This window comes from Budorcas taxicolor, chromosome 5 (assembly GCF_023091745.1).
Source record: "Budorcas taxicolor isolate Tak-1 chromosome 5, Takin1.1, whole genome shotgun sequence".
Classification (NCBI taxonomy): Eukaryota; Metazoa; Chordata; class Mammalia; order Artiodactyla; family Bovidae; genus Budorcas; species Budorcas taxicolor.
Genome location: NC_068914.1, coordinates 126895893 through 126914931, shown reverse-complemented (window position 1 = coordinate 126914931; position 19039 = coordinate 126895893). Strand labels below are relative to the sequence as shown.

General features: G+C 38.0%; 1 protein-coding gene across 1 annotated transcript in view; it reads right to left on the bottom strand.

Annotated features, from left to right (window-relative positions):
- The window catches only part of ITPR2 (inositol 1,4,5-trisphosphate receptor type 2), a 592637-nt gene that overhangs the window by 320143 nt on the left and 253455 nt on the right, over window positions 1-19039 (bottom strand). The window contains exons 27-31 of the mRNA XM_052640930.1: window positions 11002-11091; window positions 10764-10889; window positions 5389-5511; window positions 4300-4500; window positions 1487-1738 (exon numbers count right to left, since the gene is read on the bottom strand). Coding sequence (XP_052496890.1) covers window positions 1487-1738; window positions 4300-4500; window positions 5389-5511; window positions 10764-10889; window positions 11002-11091 — 792 coding nt within the window. The remainder of the gene's footprint in view (window positions 1-1486; window positions 1739-4299; window positions 4501-5388; window positions 5512-10763; window positions 10890-11001; window positions 11092-19039) is intronic.

The following is a 19039-nucleotide window of genomic DNA, read 5'->3' as shown; positions in this document are numbered from 1 at the left end:
GGCCAGCTTTTATGGCCTTAGACGTTATCACTGCTTGACTGAGGTCTAAAACCTTCAACCACAGGGTGCCTGTGTCAAGGCTGCATTACAGGGTAACGAGGCGTCAGACTCTCCAGCATTCTGGAGATTCTGCAATATCTTAATTTAATTCCACAGCAATTCTACCAGATATGGACTATAGTTATTATACTCAAAATTGTGTAAACTGACAATGAGAAAGGTTAAGTCACCTGCTGGAGTCAGTCACACAGGTAGGAAGTAACCGATCCAAGATTCTGACTCATTCTTCAACCCATTCACTCATTCACTCAAAACATATTTATTAAATGTAGGTCCAGGCTTAGAGAATATAATGGTAACTATAAATAGACCCAGCTGTTACTCTCACTGAGCTCATAATTTTGGTAAAGAATGAAAAGACTACAGACATTTGTTAATCAATAAAATTCAAATGTCAAATTTCAAATTGTAGACTCTTATAGGCTCTAAAACTAGAAGCCAGGAGGGTCTTCTTTGAAGAAGTAATACTTGAATCAGGATCTAAAGGATGAAGAGGGGTGAAGCAGGTGAATATAAGAGGTTAGAGTGCTATGTCAGAGAGAACTGACTGGCTAGAATCAGGACTTCAAATAAAGACAGAACCCACAATTTAATCACAACACTATGCTTCCTTTCCTTGCTACTTTACTTCAAAACAATCAAGGCATGAAGTACTCTTGGTTTGAGGTGTTAGCAATCCTAAAAAATTTCATAAAAAATATACTTTCAAGTCCATCACTATGCAGGACTATTTGGAAATAGGAAAATTAACTAACCTGGTATCTTTTAAAGTTACTGTGATTTAAAATGTTTGGATTTAGCATATCACATATTTATAAACTTTGCAACAATACACTAGAACAGTATAAAAAAAGAAATTATTGTCATATACATTCCTGGAAGCTTCATTAATGCACCTGGCAGACAACCAGTCTCTAATGAGTTTTTTCCCTGCCTGTCATGCCAAACTAGGATGGAGGGTAGGCGACGTATGAATAAAGGAAAATATGTGTCCATGTTTCCAAGAAAGCTGCTATTCCATAAAGCAAAGGTAAACCTAGAGAATCTAATAGTGGTCCTGCAGCACCAATCTAGCCTCTATTGATGACTGCGAATTATTCATGAAGCACCTGTTTTATGCTCAAAACATACTAGAAGTTACAAGTAAATGTTTAAGTCTGATCACAATACCATACCTAGAAATTTCTATAGTGGAATTTCTAGAAAACTAACAGTGGCTATACTCTTAAAAGGCTTATCAACTTTCATAGTCCCTTGTAGAACACAAAAGTAAGTTTTAATGATTTTTAAATTTGCCTAATTATATACCTAGGTACTATTCTGTGACTAAGTGTGTTATCTCATTATAAATAACCACAGGAGGACTTCTGGCACTTACTAGAAATTGAAAACAATTCTATAGCTGCTAAGCTTTTGCCAGGCTTACCTCAGGGATGCAGTCATCATGGGTCACCACCCTCACTATGTCGTCCAGGGGCAGAAGGGAATTGCACTTGATTTCAGTGTAGACATTCTTCCCCTCTGTGCATGCTGCCAGCAACTCCACGAGGGTGATGTGGTAGGCTAAGGGGCCACTCTCATCCCCTCGGTCTCTCTCTGAACACATCATATGAAGAAGGATGGGAAATGATGCTCTATCATTGTAAAATATCAGCACATCTTCACCCCCATTTATCAACTGAAATGATAATAAGAGAGTCTATATAGCAGTCCAAATGTTCACCCTTGCAGTTATTTCCAAAGGCTTGGTCTATGTGGAAACACGTGTATATCTTTATAAAAACATAGATAACATTGCAAAAGCAGAACTATACCAAAGCAGGATGGCAAAAAGATTGTATTCATGTGTGAAGTGATTAATTATGAAAGTCATCAAAACCAATTGAGGAGATATGGGAGAGGTACATGGCATTGAGAATAAATGACACAGATGACTAGAAGCTGTTCAATGAGTTAGCCACTGAAATTAAACCTCCAAAATATTCCAATAAAGTTACTTTCTTTAATTTCAAATGGTAGATGCCATTGCCAAGTATGAGAAATCTCATAAGTCTCATTTTACTATGAATTAAAATATCCCCATCCCCTTCAATAGTGATGGAATAAGTAAGCAAGTACACATAACCAAAGGTAACTCTACAAGAATTTGCAGATACCATTTGTTGTAGATATCAGTAGAGGATGGAGGTAAAAGCAGAAAAGTAAAAAGAAAAATACAAGCTTAAAGAAAGAGAGAGACAAAGAATGAATAAGTAGGGGCTTCTATGAAATAAATTTTCCCTCCTGTTTTGTTTGTGGAACAAACTAACTAAAGTGGAGTTTCCAGCAGGATTTAATTTTATTGCTAAATCACCACAATGTCTTATTGTCTATTTGAGGGGAAAACAGTATTATTTTATTAAGGAACCTACTTTGCCATGAAGCCCTGGCTGAGTTAACAGTGATGGGTTCTGGAGGTAATAACACTCCACTCCAGACTATCACTGCTATCTTCTCTCTCTCCCTCAACTGAAAACCCAGCCTCCTGAAGTCTCAATTCTCGCCCTCCTATTCCTGGAAGATGCCCAGGCTAGTTATGTAAGAGGCTTCTGCAGAGAAGACAACTTTTGTCTTCCCAGGAGACAAACCCTCTACTTTGCTTTATGAGGCAGATAGCAACCCCAAACCACAGACAGGTCAGGACCTGCGCTGGCCTCAATTCTTTTCGTCTATTCTAGTACCAATTTTCTACCCTCAGTGGGAAATATTTAGGTAGGTAACACAGATTACATAACTTTTTCTCTATTTTATTTGAATTGATAACATACTTAAATTGATATGACAATTCACTGGCTTACACAGAAAGTTCTGTTGAAAGAGAATGTATTTGTGTCAAAAATGTACATATTAACATAAAATTATAAATATTTCTTTACATATAGAAACATGTCACCTAATAAATGCCCTTGGACTTGCTTAACTATTTGCTGCTTTCCCATTTTAATTCTTTCCATGATGATTTTCCAAAATCGAATTAATTGCCACATTTCTAGGCAAAGGAGAACTATTATGAATGCAAATACAGATAGGTAAATTTCACAAATTTACAATGCTCCTTAAATGTTTAATAACAATAATTTACATTAAAAATTCAGAACTTTACACTGAATTAACTTTGAAATTTTTATGGGGCAAGAGGGACTCACATTGTAACAATACAGAAATTTCTCCCATCCCAAATTTAAAGTGTATAATTATGAAAATTCCCCCAAATCAATATAATCCACTAAGTAACTGTTTGTAGATGGTTGAAAGCTGCTTTAATCCATCCAGGCCTTTAGAGAACATTAGGTCACAGGGCAATGATCTACCCACCACAGAGGCTCAAAGTGTTCTCCAAAGTAGGCTTCCGAGGTGGTGCTAGTGGTAAAGAACCCGCCTGCCAATGCAGGAGACATAAGAGATATGGGTTCAATCCCTGAGTCAGGAAGATGCCCTGGAGGAGGGCATCGCAAGCCACTCCAGCATTCTTGCCTTGAGAATAGCATGGATAGAGGAACCTGGCAGGCTACAGTCCATAGGGTTGCAAAGAGTCGGACACAACTGAAGGGACTTAGAGCACACACACATCCATTCTCCAAAGTGTCACTTGGTTCCTAGTAAGTAACTCATTCACTGTATAAATCTGGCTCAGTGAGAAATATCATAATGAAGAGGGCAAAATAAATGGAGTACATCATCCATTTGCTTTTCTTAAATTTTTAACTGACTCTGAAGAGCTAAGCTTCCAAATGTAAAAAATCACTGACAGATAATTTCTATTAATTTCATTTCCTTCAAAGCCCTCTGTAAATAGTAGCAAAGAACATCCATTTTAGGATTACAGGAACACAGTAATAAAGGCACTCAAAAAGCAGAGTTTAATCCATTTTTGTTATATTTTGAAACTTAAAAATAAAAATTTTAATCACTTTCATTTTAAATCATCTATAACATTTCATAGGATTTTACCCATTATTTAAAATACACAAATTCATTATGGCTCAAAAAGAAAAATACACTCCTAGAAAATTATAACATCACCTTATGATACGTCACTTCCCTAGACCTAAGCAAAATACATTTATGCTTAAGAGTTGTACTCAAATTATTTTCCAAACCTATGTTGTTGGGGGATTTTTTTCACTCAAAATTAACAGAAAACACGTATTTGAGCATATCATTTATGCGAAGCTGGTAAAATGCAAACTGAGAACATACCTCGGTCATTACCATATCCTGGCATTTCTTCACGTATTTACCATCTGCTTTGACAATCGTCTGCAGAAACCTTAGGTACTCCACGTGGCGGCCATGTGTCTCAATGCAGTGCACAAAGTGCTGGACAACCCTCTCGCTAATTTCATTGCACAGATGGTAATTGTTCATGAAGATGTGCCGCACAGTTTCTGCTTCAAGGAGCTACACACAAAGGAATGTGCCCTTGTAATTCTGACAAGATCAGTTTTCTATTTTACAGTAACACTTAGACCATATTACCCGGCTTGTGATCAGTTTTCTATTTTATGCAAAATTGCAGTGAGTTTTCTCTTCCACAAAATGCAATGAGATTATTCAGCATTTAAAAAATAAAAATAAAAAAACTGAGCTCACAAAGGAATTTAGTTGGAAAAGGGAGCTTATTATAAAGGTCAACAGGTTGGCAACAGTATTCTTGAGATTAATGTAATCATGTACTATTCAAACATGGCTCTTCCTTAGTATTCGCTGACACATGTTTTACAGAGCAGAGGAAACTCCACCTTCGAGTTTTTCATATTTACTTACTCGTGGCATCACACTTAGTCTTTGCTGTACCTTATCTTTTTCCTAACTGTGTACATAAAAATGAAGTTGCCATCTGCAGGTAAGATTTGTGTAATTTTTCAAGTTTCTTTAAATGTTCCCTTAAAGAAAAGATACTCAGTTTCAGGGGAAGAAACCCCTACAAGGAATAAAATGAGGTGATGAAGATGAATATGGGGCCTTCCAGGTGGCACTAGTGGCAACAAACCTGTCCGCCAATGCAGGAAACTTAAGAGATATGGGTTGAAGCCCTGGGTAGGGAAAATCCCCTAGAGGAGGGCATCGCAACCCACTATAGCATTCTTGTCTCAAGAATTCCACGGACAGAGGAGCCTGGTGGGCTACAGCCCATGGGGTCACAAAGAGTTGGACACAACTGAAGTGACTTAGCACGCACACATGCACAAAGATGAATAAAATTTTATCCATTAATGTTGCTAAAAGAAATGACATGGATACTTTACTATAAATACTATAAATATTAGAAGTCTCTCAAATACTTACACCAGGGGTTAAGAACAAATTCAGATGTTTATGGAGGAGAACTTGATTCTGTGGATTTCCCCGACAGAAATTCTGCAGGAATGTGTGAGCCAGATTCATTACTTCATTCATCTTCTCATCATTCTGGAAGTTAAAAAGTAGAACATGATACAGAGAAACACACAGAGCAAAAATACTATCAAAGAACATTTTTTTTTACACAAGCATTTTTTCCTGTTTTCTTCACTGTTTTATGGTCTCCTTTCTGTGTCAACACCTCTTCCCATTTTGCAGATGTCTCTCCCCTCATCTGCATTCTATTAGCTGTTCTGCTCCCCTTTTTGTTTCACAGTCCATTTCTCGTTCTCCTCAATCTTCCCACTTGTCCACTACAATTTCCCATCGCTGTACAAAGCTGCCCCTTCTCCCCTGCATCTGTCCCCACACCTCCTCTGTCCCCGGTTCCTCTCTCTCTGGCCTCCTCACTCTCCCCAGTTCTGTTCCCTTCTGCCCTGCATCCTCCAATCCCTCTCTTTCCTTCCCTCTCTTTGATTTACCTTCTTCCAGTGTTTCAGTGTACCTGGAGCCTCCTGATCCTTCTGCTTTCTGTTTTTCCTCATTCTTGTATCATCTCTATCCCCCGTTTCTCCAGCTCCTCCCTTTCTTCTCCAGGCATTTATCCCTCCTCCTCTGGCTCCTTCTGCTCCTTCTCTCCTGCTCTCATTCCCTCTTCTCTCCACTCACCTGCCCTCTCTTCCCCACTCTGTAAATTATACATATTGAAGTTGGTCAAAAAGTTCATTCAGGTTGTTGCATAGCGGCTTATAATAATCTTGAACAAACTCTGGCCAATCCAGTATTTCTGACCTTCCCTCTATTCTCCGCTCTCCTTTCTCTGTGCCTGCTTCTTTTGCTACTTACTTTGCCTCTTTTTTCCATCTCATTCTTTTCCTTTATCTCTTCGCTTTCCGCCTTCTTCTTCCCCTTTGTCCCCTCTTTCTTAGCACACATACTCTTAAGTCGTTTCCTTATTCACTGTCCTTTCCCAAAGTCCTATGATAAAGTATTCTGTTGCTAATAAAAATTTCAATAAGAAACTTGAGTTTCAAAACTCACAAAGAATGCAAAGTTTTCTTCTTAAAAGTTATCTTTTCAAATTTCACTGAAACCAACTAAAATTTTTTTAGGCTAGGTCATGTGGCAGTGTCAGATACACAAAATGGATTTATGTTTTGAGTCACAGTTTACATTAAAATAATTCAACATTTTATTGTTTTCTTTTTTCCTAATCTGAGAGTCTAAATTTTATGCCATATATAACTAAACCAACAGCCTAAAATCATTAATAGACTCATTTCCTCATATTTAAAATAGGGATGAACTAACTAGACTAATAATTATGTCCAAAAACTCATTCCCATCTTGAAAATAGGAAGTTTTTATTTCAAAATATACTAGTATTTTCTTTTATGTTTGTAGTCCAGGCATAGCGAAAAAATATCAAAGCAACTTCAGCTACAGGAACACTCAATTCACACAGAAAAGCCAGCCAGTACAGAAGAACGGCAGGGGCAATTCTACTAGAATTGGTATTTCTTTGAAGCTGTCACCTGATTTTTTTTTTTTTTTTTTTGCTTGTTTATGAACAATCTAGTTATTAAAGCTGAGAAAACCCCAGTGGCATTTTTCACAGAAATAATTCTAAGATTTATATGGAACCACAAAAGACCCTTAATATCCAAAACAATCTTGAGAAAAAAGAGCAAAGCTGGACATCCATGCTTCCTGATTTTAAACTATACTACAATGCTACAGTGATTCAAACAGTATGATGGTGGCACAAAAACAGACACATAAATCAATGGAGCAAAACAGAGAGCCCAGAGATAAACCCAAAAACATGTGGTCAATTAACCTAGGAATGAGCTCTGAGACAGATGATACCACATTGTATGTGCTTTTCAGTGATGTGTAGGAAAATTCTTCAACCTTTTATTCAAAATTTAGGTGATGCAAGTTAAAAATCACTTGGTTTAGATATTCTAGGCTGATGAAGAGACTGGAGAAAATGTATGAAAAAGAAGACAAGCATACACCTTGGGGAAAACAGAACTTCTTAGTGTTGGTGAAACTGGACAGCTACATGCGAAAGAATCTACTATCTTATACCATATACAAAAACAGACTCAAAATGGATTCAAGACTTAAATCTAAGACCTGAAATCATAAAAATCCTAGAAGAAAATACAGGCTGTATACTTTTGACATTGGTCTCAGCAACACTTTTTGGATGTCTCCTCAGGCAAGGGAAACAAAAGCAAAAGTAAACAAATGGGACCTGATTTGATTAAATTAAAATTTGATTAAATTAAAAAGTTTTGGCACAGCAAAGGAAACTATCAACAAAACAAAAAAGCAAAATACTGAATGGGACAAGATATTTGCAAATGATGTGTCTAATAAGGGGTTAATACACAAAAACTCATACATCTCAACATCAAAAAAAAAAAAAAGAAAGAAAGAAATGGGCAAAGACACTGAATAGACATTTTTTTCCAAAGAAGACACACAGATGGCTATCAAACACATGAAAAGATGCTCAACATCACTATCAAGGAATTGAAAGTGAAAGTCGCTCAATTGTGTCTGACTCTCCGCAACTCTGCAAGTCCATGGAATTCTCTAGGCCAGAATACTGGAGTGGGTAGTCATTCCCTTCTCCAGGGAATCTTCCCAACCCAGAGATCAAACCCAGGTCTCCTGCACTGAAGGGGGATTCTTTACCAGCTGAACCACCAGGGAAGCCCAATTATCAAGGAACTGCAAATCAAAACCACAGTGAGATATCAACTCACACCTGTTAGAAAGACTATTGTCAAAAACAGTAACAAGTGTTGGTGAAAATTTAGAGAAAGGAGAACCCTTGTGCACTGTTGGTGGAGACATAAATTGGTATAGCCACTATAGAAACAGTATAAAGTTTCCTCAAAAATTAAAAACAGAACTATCATATGATCCAGAGGTTCCACATTGAGTATTTTTCTGAAGAAAACAAAAACACTAATTCAAAAAGATATATGCACCCACATGTTCACTGGAGCATTGTTTACAATAGTCAAGATACAAAAGCAAACTAAGTCTCCATGAATGGGTCAAGAAGATGTGAGAGATATATATATGTATACACACACACACACATATAGATAGATACACACACAATGGAATAAAACTTAGCCAAAAAGAACAGAATCTTGTCATGTGTGACAACACTGATGAACCTTGAGGGTATTATGTAACTGAAATAAATCAGAAAAAGACAAACACTACATGAGTTCACCTATATGTAGAGTCTAAAAGAGAAAACAAGCAAGCAAACAAAACAGAAACAGATTTACAGATACAGAGAACAAACTGATGGTTACCAGAGTGGAGTGGGATGAGGGGATGAACAGGTGGGGAAGATTAAGAGTTACAGACTTTCACTTATAAAATAAACTAGTTATAAAATAAACAAAGGATGTAATGTACAGCATAGGGAATATAGCCAATAATATTGTAATAACTTGTATGCTGACATCATTTTGTGATTATAAAAATATTTCAAATCACTCTGCTGGACACCTGAAACTAATATCGTAAATGAGTAATATTTCAATAAAAATATAATAATAAAATAGAAAACCCACAAACATAAAGTAGTAGTAAAACACTCAACACTATAGTTATATTTTTAGAAAAAGGGACTTCATTACATGTCATATGCCTGTGTTACAATATCAAAGACATAATAATTTGAATTATAAATACTAAGGAGTTAATACGTGTGGCTGCTTTTCAATAATTCTTTTACCGTATTCTCTAACATAGTTTGAATTATACCACCTTATAAATATACATATTAAAATGCAACTAAGTCAGACAGGGGGCAATTCAATAAGAGAAGTGCAAAGTCCAAGTGGGAATGGTATATGGCCTGGCATGGTTGGATTCCAAGAGATAAACAGGGCATCTATTCGCAGATGGAGGTCAGAGCCTAGAGGAGGAAGGGAGAGCAGTGATGGTGGAAGATGAGTTATAAACAGTATATTAATAAGTGAGTAATTATACTCACACACACATATATCCTCTAGATCTGTCTACTTAGAGGACCTAAAGAAGCAAAACCCCTACAGAAATAAGTACATTACGTTCTCAGAATTTTTCTCCCAAATACCATTCTCCCCCAAACAGATCTGGAGCTTCCTGAAGAAACAGCTAATTTCAGGTGAAACAAGAAAAATGCAAGGTGAGCTTGGAACATTTTAATGCGCAATTAAGTGATGAATCACTCGAAGAATGATGAGGCCATGTTAGAGGACAGGCAACTAACCCAAAGGGGCTCCATTGGCCCAATTTGGGACAGTCAAAATAAATAATGATAGAAACCTAATGTAATCTATTACGTGAAATGAGCATCCATGAGCCCATACTAAAATAAATAAATAAATAAATGAATAAATCAAAGGTTTAATAAAAATAGCCAGCTAATGGAAGCTGTGGTATGTAGCATACGGAGCTCAGTTCAGTGTTCTGTGATGACCTACGGGGTGGGATACATGGGGAAGGGAGCTCAAACAGGAGGGGATATGTGTATACTTATAGCTGATTCACGTTGTTGTACAGCAAAAATCAACACAACATTGTAAAGCCACTGTTTTCCAGTTTAAAAAAATTACTTAAAAGGTTAAAAAAAAGAAATTTTAATCAAAAATGGAATATTTACTTAGTTTCAAAGAATTGTGCCACAAAATATTTATAACAGAGGAAAACTGAGTGGCTCACAGTGAGAATTCTGGCAGACACCATCTTTATCAAGTGACCCAAGTAAACATCACCGGTCATGAGGCAAATCAAAATTGCACGCTGTCTGATAGGAAGTGGTGGGAAAAACTTAAGTGTCACTCCTGTAACGTTCCTGCCAAAGATGCATAACTGAATTCAATCATGAGGCAAAGTCAGATGATCCAAATGAAGAGCCAGTCTTCAGAATAGCTGGTCTGTCTTCAAAAGTGTCCAGGTCATGAGAGGTCCAGCATGAGGAGGTTTAAATGGACATGACACCAAACAGCACCTGTTTCTGAAGTGGATCTTTTTGTCAAACAGTACGTGATTAGGATGATGGGAGCACGTGAATGGCTTGTGAGGATGAGATGGCAGCAGAGTGCCATGTTCTTTCTCAATCTGGAAGGGTGTTATGGGGTGATGTTCACAGGGAAAACACACTAAAGGACCCAGGGGAGGTAGGGCATCGGGTTGGCAACTTACTTGCAAAGGGTTTGGGGAAAATATTAATTGCAACTGTGCTATACTGAAATTGCCTCAAAATTAAAAAAGGAAAACGGAACCTAAAAACTCACCTTTTCATAAGGTATCTGCAGCAGATCCAACACCACTGAATGGGCTCCCATATTTTTCAGTAATCGTTGATGTTGATTGCGACACTTTTTATTCTGGACGCAGAGTTTACTGAGCCTAATCAAAATCTTTCCAAACAAGATAAAATCATTAACCATAGAAAATACAATATTAAATATAATCAACAGGCAAAACTCTTTTGCCATGCAAATATAAACCCACATGAAACTAGCTGCTGACCTCCTTTACAATCCGATAGTTGTTGCCCTTATTGCTGTCAATCTGAGGTTTCTTTGTTCCATCTTGCACTGGACTTAAAATGTTTGAGTCCTAAAATAAACACAAAGATGCATTTTATGTTCTGTATAGCTTCATAATACATTTGGTTCTTCTGCAAAAATAAGAAATACATTTTGAAATTATTTTGTGATAAATTTATTATTCAACTTAAATGTTTCTTTGGTACCTTTTTACCTCATAAAAAGCTCCTTGGCTTCAAGGAGTCATGCAAATGACCACTTCCCAATAACAACCAAATTACAAGATCTGGGACTTCTCTGGTTGTCCAGTGGAATCTGCCTTTCAATGCAGGGGATGTGGGTTCAATCCCTGGTTGGGGAACTAAGATTTCATATGCCATGGGGCAACTAAGTCCATGTGCCTCAACTAGCAAAGCCCCCACATGCCTCAGGGGAGTCCCAATGCAGCCAAAAGAGAGAAAAAAAATTACAAGATCTATGGCATTACTCAGTGCATTTCCTTATGCTAAATGTATCAGACCTTATATGGCCCATAGAAAAAGGAATGGTAAAATTTCAGAGCACAGCAGGCAAAGTTTTATTATCAGGGATAAGCTGCTGGAAAAAAAAAGACTGAAGGAGCATATCATAATGAAGCATAATTTCAGAGATGAGAGGTAAAAACACCTTAACCCAAGAATTCTCTGACAGGTTATAGTGACATTCTTAGGAGTCATGACTAGGGGCCGAACAATCACATATAGACCATGAAAATGAAAAAAAAAAAAGAAAATGTAAATTAAAAATAATATTTTAAATTAACAAAGTATATTAATAGGACCTAGAACACCAGAAACATTTTATTATAACAACCATTACCTGCAGTAGCACAATAAAAGACAAATATTAAGCAGTGTACATATTTTAAATACCAATTATTGGAGTATTCATATGAAAATAAAACGTGTTATAATACAATCGCCAAACATTTACTAATCCTTAATGCATGCCTGGTACTAGACAATGGTGAGTGGATATAAGAAATAGAAGATATGGTTCTTCCCACAAGAAACTGCAGTCTACCTAAGAAAGCAGGGAGAAATATGAAAATAAAGATCTGAACTGAGCAGAATTTACTATTCACAGAGACAGAGAGAAGGAGACTAGATATAATTTTAGACAGCTTTATGAAGCAGCCAAGTTTAAGCCAAGGTCTTGAAAGATGAAAACAATTCAGTTAAGTACGAGAGACATGCGAAAGGGCAGCAGACATTGGTTAGGTGAAGGCACCTTACTCAAAGGTGCTGTAGAAAGGAAAGCACAATGGTGTACAGAAAACGACGAGAACTGACAAAGCACGCTGCAAAAGTAGGCAATTAGGTGGAGTGGGGCCTGACCACCTCCCTGATCTACAACTAGTACAAAATTGCATTTGGGATGAATATCAAGGGTGGTTTAAAAAACACCCTGTATTCCTGACTACATTGAAGGTGCTGAGCTCTCACAGTTAAATGGGACGCCAATCTAAGCTTGCTGCTGCTGCTGCTGCTGCTGCTGCTGCTTCAGTCGTGTCCGACCCTGTGCGACCCCATAGACAGCAGCCCACCAGGCCCCTCTGTCCCTGAGATTCTCCAGGCAAGAACACTGGAGTGGGTTGCCATTCCCTTCTCCAGGTAATCTAAGCTTAGGAGAAAGTTAAAAATATATATATATGAAGTTAATTGATATAATTTTATTTGTCCCTATTTTTCCTATTGCATTCCATGATAAATCACAAAATAAACTCAAACCAAGAAAGAAAAATCATTGTGTTTTCCTAGCTAGTCAAAGATTTCTGATCCAAGGTTTCAAGCAAGAGAGTGACTTGGTCAGGTATGGAGTTACCACCACTGCTCAGGAAGCTCCATGTTTCTCTTTGACTTTTCTCCAGGCAAACATCATCCAAGAGGGAGGCTCTCAATCTGAACTCCACTTTAGCAAGTAACTCTTCTCTCATTTTACTGAGCATAAGAAAATTCCCCGACATGATGCGGTCTCTTCTGCATTTGAAAACATCCAGTATCATCCACAAAACTGTCTGCATTCCCTGCTGTGTCTCAGAGAAAAAGAACTTTTGAAACTCAGATTTTTAAATTCCATCTCCCCCACCTTTTCTCTCTGATTCATCCCTGTTTCTGCAGGTGAAAAATTTCTATCCTCTACGGATTCTTTCTGAACTCTGAAGCCACAGCCCAAGTTGAGACTGACTGAGCACTTTCCATGAAGGAAAGGAAGTCGTCTTGCACCTTGGATTATTACCCCCACTAAGTTTCTCGAAAGAATAATCTACTGTACTAAAATTGTTTTATGTGTCAATGATTGAATGACTAAAATTGTCTTTAGCATCTGATTCTCTGGTTCACTACCATTGTCTTTAAATTCCACTTTGTTTTATTATGACAGGATATTCTCCAAGACTTTCTGACCACTTTGTCTCTTTCACTGAATGGACCTGGAACCACAAAAAGTCACGAATAAAAACACTGAAAGCATTATTAACACTGATCCTGTTACCTTCCAGGGTTGTGTCATCTATGCTAATAAATCCTAGGAAGGAAATGAAAGCAATCCAATTTCCACCCTAGGTAAACAAAAAAGAAAAAAGAATGGGAGATAGTATCTACAAGACAATAAACACTAAGTAAATCCAAAAAAGTTACAGAAGAAAATGTAAAAATATATACGTAAGTGAGGCCAATGTATTAATAGAAGAGGGAAAGGGCCCCAGTGCCTCATATGAATGGAAGCTATTTGGATGGAAGAGGTTGGAGGTCACAGCATATGAGAAACAGGGTTTCTACTTGACAGAAAAATAATTTATTGATGACAAGTAGACATTGCAAAGGTAGAAATATAATTAAATTTCCTTTCTCTGATCACAAAGGTGAAGGCTGAATTTAAAAAGGCCATATTCATTTTTTTCTGGAAAAGAAAAAATATTAAAGAAACCTAAGTTTGTATTCTAATCCAAGATTAAGATGTTACCAAGTCTAAAGACTGACAAAGTGCCTAAGGTGGAAAGGAGATCCTCCTGATATATTTCAACTTTTTAAAAAATCAGTCAAATATAGAGGCAAAGCTTTGGCAGATATATTTAAGTCTATTTTTCAAGCAACGGCCTGCAGAAAAAGCAACTGTCTTGTTTTAAGAAAAGTAATCTCAGGGAAGATGTACTACGTTACAAAAGTTATGCTCTTTAGTTCTGCCCAAGGGAGGATGTAGACAATGCTAAACTTCCTAACTATGGAAATTATAAAGAAAAATTATTTTAATTTAAAATTGCCAGCAGTCAACAAAGGAGGCAATGCTAGAGAATTCAGTGAACGGCCCCTTTTAATTTCAGAAAATAATTCAATGTAATTAAACTGAACAAAAATATTAACTCATAGAACATGTGGATGATCCCAAAGCAGTGATCAGGGGAATTTAAGAAATATGTAAACTATATAACTACAGTTAGGTTTTATTTTCTTATTTAATGCCAAGCTGCTCCAAGTAAAGCTGCCCTGTCTTCCTCCAGAAAGGAAAGAAATTGATTATATATTTTTTATATCCTATACCTCTTTGTCCCTAGGTTAGTGGCCAAATCTACAAAGTCCTGGCTTTATTCTAATGATAATATATTAGTAAAGTGTAAAATGTAGAAGTGTAATTTATGCAGAATCCCAGAGTTGAGGAGGCTCAGGAAAAAAATGTGTAACACGGAGAGCAGTGCCATGCTTATAGTAAATACCTAAATTATGCTTTTGACAACAGTGATGAAGAAAGGCAATGCAAAAATACTTGTACTTTACTGTAATTGTTTCCTATCATCTGGAAGAATCTGAATTTATTTCCTCTAATGGAATATGGGAACCACTTAGTCAAGTGATTTTACTGAGGCAGCTAGATTTTTAATGGCATAGTATATACTGTAACATACTTTGGCCACCTGATGTGAAGAGTCAACTCATTGGGAAAGACCCTGATGCTAGGAAAGATCAAGGGCAGGAAGGGAAGGGTACGACAGAGGATGAGCTGGTTGGATAGTGTCACCAACTCAATGGACATGAGTTTGAGCAAACTCAGGGAGATAGTGAAGGGCAGGGAAGCCTCGTGTGTGGCAGTCCATGGGACTGCAAAGAATCAGACATGACTTAGTGACTGAACAACAGTAACATAAAGCAGTATATTCTGAAACATCATAGCAAGGATAGTTTAGAAGGGTCTAGAAATTTCTGGAAGAGTCTAGAAATTAGATGGTCAGCATGGATCTAGACATGCTCAGAGTAAATAACTAAGTAAATACTGGCTCTGAACATCACGTTGACCCCACACTTATTTTGCATCAGGCAAGGAAACTCTTTTTAGATAAATAGCAAAAATGATATAAGAAAATAATACTGTATGAATCATATGGTGAACTAAACATGGGCACAAGTTAATGAGGATCTGGCTCCTTAATTTAAACAAGGTCGATCATGCTTTTAAAAAAGAACTTTCCAAATCCTACAGTGTAGAAACGCCTACATCTACCACAGCTGTGATTAAAATAGCTCAGTGCATTTCTTTGCTTTGTCCCAACCCCAGTGAAGTGAAAGGATGTCCTTCTTCAGCAATGCTATCAAGTCAGCAAGACTGGAAAGCATTCTGCTCACCATCTGGACCCCTAGCCTTCTCTTGTATCTACCTGTCAACCAAATCAGTGGCATCATTTACCAGTCACCCTCCTCTCAAGTTCAGATGTCAAATGCCACCCTTTCTCCTTCTTACCTCCCTCCAAAACACACTAAAAAAATCTAATAATCAGACTTTGATGCTTGACTGACCAACCAGATTATAATTTAACTGAAGCTCTTCATATTAAATATCACCTCCTTCAGACAACTGAATGATAGCCCTGCCGTGGGAGGATGAGGTATGTTTTTCTCCCATACATCTAAAAGTTACATCACATACCAGCCATTTATGATGATATTCAAGGGTTACAGAAACTCTTACATCATCCTGAATCTAATTATCTGACCTTGGCAGTAAAGCTAACACAGACCATCATGGGGTCATGACTGACAGTTTCGGCTTCCCTGGTTGACGCCTAAGGCTGCTCTAAGACTTGGTAAAGACATTAATACTGGCATATTACCTTCCTCCAGATTTCCCTCAAGCTGGGCACAAATTTCTACTCTTCTAGAGGGTAAACCATACTCTCAGTCTTACTCCAAACCTGTTTGCTTTCCCTTTGTCCCAAGACAATACAAATATTGACATTTTTGAATTCATTTGATGTCATTTTAATTAGTATTTGATGATGTTTGATCAGATGCCCTAGAAAATACCGCAAATCTCTTTGACTATCAGTATCTCTGGTAAAGTAACAAAAAAGTGTGTGCTACTGGAGTGCTTTCTCGTTGCTTAAACTGATACTCAGAAAAATAGGGAATGTACTGATGATAGGTATGCTCAAAGTAAACTAAGAGCTGTTTCCATAGGCGTGCAATAAGAACCCACTATAGCACAGTCATGTACAATACTTTTTACACAATACCTTCTATAATACTTTGGTGGTTTAGTCACTCAGTCGTGGCTCCTCTGTCCATGGAATTTTCTAGGCAAGAATACTGGAGTGGGTTGGCATTTCTTTCTCCAGGAGATCTTCCTGACCCAGGGACTGAACCCAGGTCTCCTGCATTGCAGGCAGATTCTTTACCAACTGAGCCAGCAGGGAAGCTATAATACTTTTTAATATGATCCTCAGCAGTATTATATAAAATGTAGAAAGGAAAGGCAACCCTTTAGTTAGCACGGTGACCAAGAATAACATAGCACTGTTCAGGAAGTGAAAACAGCAACGCAACAGAACCTGACATATGTGAGGGAAGCAACCCTAGTCACAGTCATCTCAGAGCAAACCCCATTGCAGCTGGGGGAAGAGGGCTGCATGGACAGAAGCGGGGGAAGAAACCAGCACCTTCTCTTCAACTCCCTCTTTAGCAAGCAGTCATTACAGAAACGTTGTTTTCTGGCCCAGTGCCATAGGTGTGCTCTGATTTGAATGAATCAACTTCTATGATTTCCTTGTAAGCCACTTGCTAAGGGAAAAAAACACAAAGGAAGTTAGACTCCTCACTACCAATGAGGCAGGAGCTAGATGGGCCTCGGGGTGAACAGCTGGTTTCTCCCCTGTGAACAGATACTCTAAAATAGCAGGAGCAAGAGACGAGATGAGCCCTGTCCAGGTAAGAGACAGGGACCACATATTTCTAATTCTCGAAGTCAAGGAGATCTCCCTGACTACACATGCACAGAAAGGCCCCTTGGAGATCAAAAGAGAGGGGACATCACATTTTAGTAAGTGATATCAACCTACCCACAGGCCCCTTTACTAGAATCCTTCTTGGCTGAGAGCTGTGTGCACACATATGGGAGGACCCTGAGACACACCAAATATGGACTCAGAACCAGGCAAAGCAAGATGACTGGCCAAAGGAAATCCAGAATAAACGCACCATAAAAGGGATTCAAACCTCCACGAGGGCACGACTTTCTCTCTGAGACCACCCGTGTGTCTATCCACACGTATTCTTTCTCTTCCATTAGGAGGGCTGTTTATTAAAACACTTTACTTCCTTCACTACTTTCCATCTCTAGGTGGAAATTCATTTCTACACAGCTGACAGGCCGGGGCCTTGTCACCGGCCACTGGTCCCTTGAGGTCTAGTCACGCAGCTTCAGTGCTCTCATTGCCGAGGACTGACCTCAATCTCTAGGCAGCAACCGAAACCCTGCTTCGAGCTGTTGCAGGCCAAAGCCACCCGAGATCACCAAGTTCAAACGAGATTGAGAACAAATGGCAAAGTGGAAAAAACGAATAAAATAGTAACTTTCGCTACAACATGAAGGGAAATAATAAAACAGCATTAATTTTAAATGCAGGCCAGAAGACAAGACGGAGAAAAAGATTCTTATCCTGGAAATAATTCAAAGAAACCAATTCAGGAGATAAAAGCACTACATTTAAGAATCTGCATTACAACCAAATAGAATGAGGATGTGTATAAGTAGCATTTGGCTCAAGCCTAAAAATCAGTTTTCAGCTGAAAGTCTTGTGAAAGGACTTATTAAAGTGATACTCATGTACAGAAATCACCTTCAGTAACATCAGCTCAGACATAAAGGACAGAAATATGTAATCTGATATAAACAAGTAAAATAAACATACAAAGAGGTCAAAGGCAAACGCAGAAAATGAAGAAAACAAACTCCATAAAAAGAAAATTCACACAAGCACGCTCCCAAATAAATGGATAAAAGGTCTCTATCCAATTACCATAGAGTCCCGCATAAGTCAGATCATCTAGGAAGATTCTGCCTGAAACTCATGGACACTTTCTTTACCCAGCCATGAAGGTTAAACATTCAATCAGTTACTTTTGCCAAGAGTCAGCTGGTCAATCACAAGTTTTGCCAGAGAAACCAAGTTTATATAAAACTATTTCCCTGCTGTGCAGAATCAAAGTCCTAACACTTGGGAAAGCATAGCTTTTCTTTCAAGATATCTTTCTAGAGGGAACAGCCTCCTTGCCTGTTTGCCTCATCAAAGAAAAAAGATCAGAAGTGGTTGGCAAAGAATGTAAACCGGGCTTCACTTTTCAAGAGTACCGAGATGTGGGGGTAAGACAGAAACCGTCAGACAAGGAAGGGCTGTCGACAGAAAAGCAGAGGGAAAGCAAAGGAAGGAAGGAAAGGGGGCAGGAGGGAGGGAAGGAAGGAACTCAGTTCATTCTCTCAGAAAGGTAAACCTGCAAACTAAAATTTAAATACCTGTGAGGAAAGCGAATGCTAAGGTAGATAACAAAAAAACTCAGTAATGAGACTCTGCCATTCCCAGGCAAATGAATTAAGAAACCTTCTGAAAGGACCTTTATGTATGTTTAAAATGGGCTTCCCAGGTGATGCCAATGGTAAAGAATCTGCCTTCCAATGCAGGAGACCTAAGAGACTAGGGTTTGATCCCTGGGTCG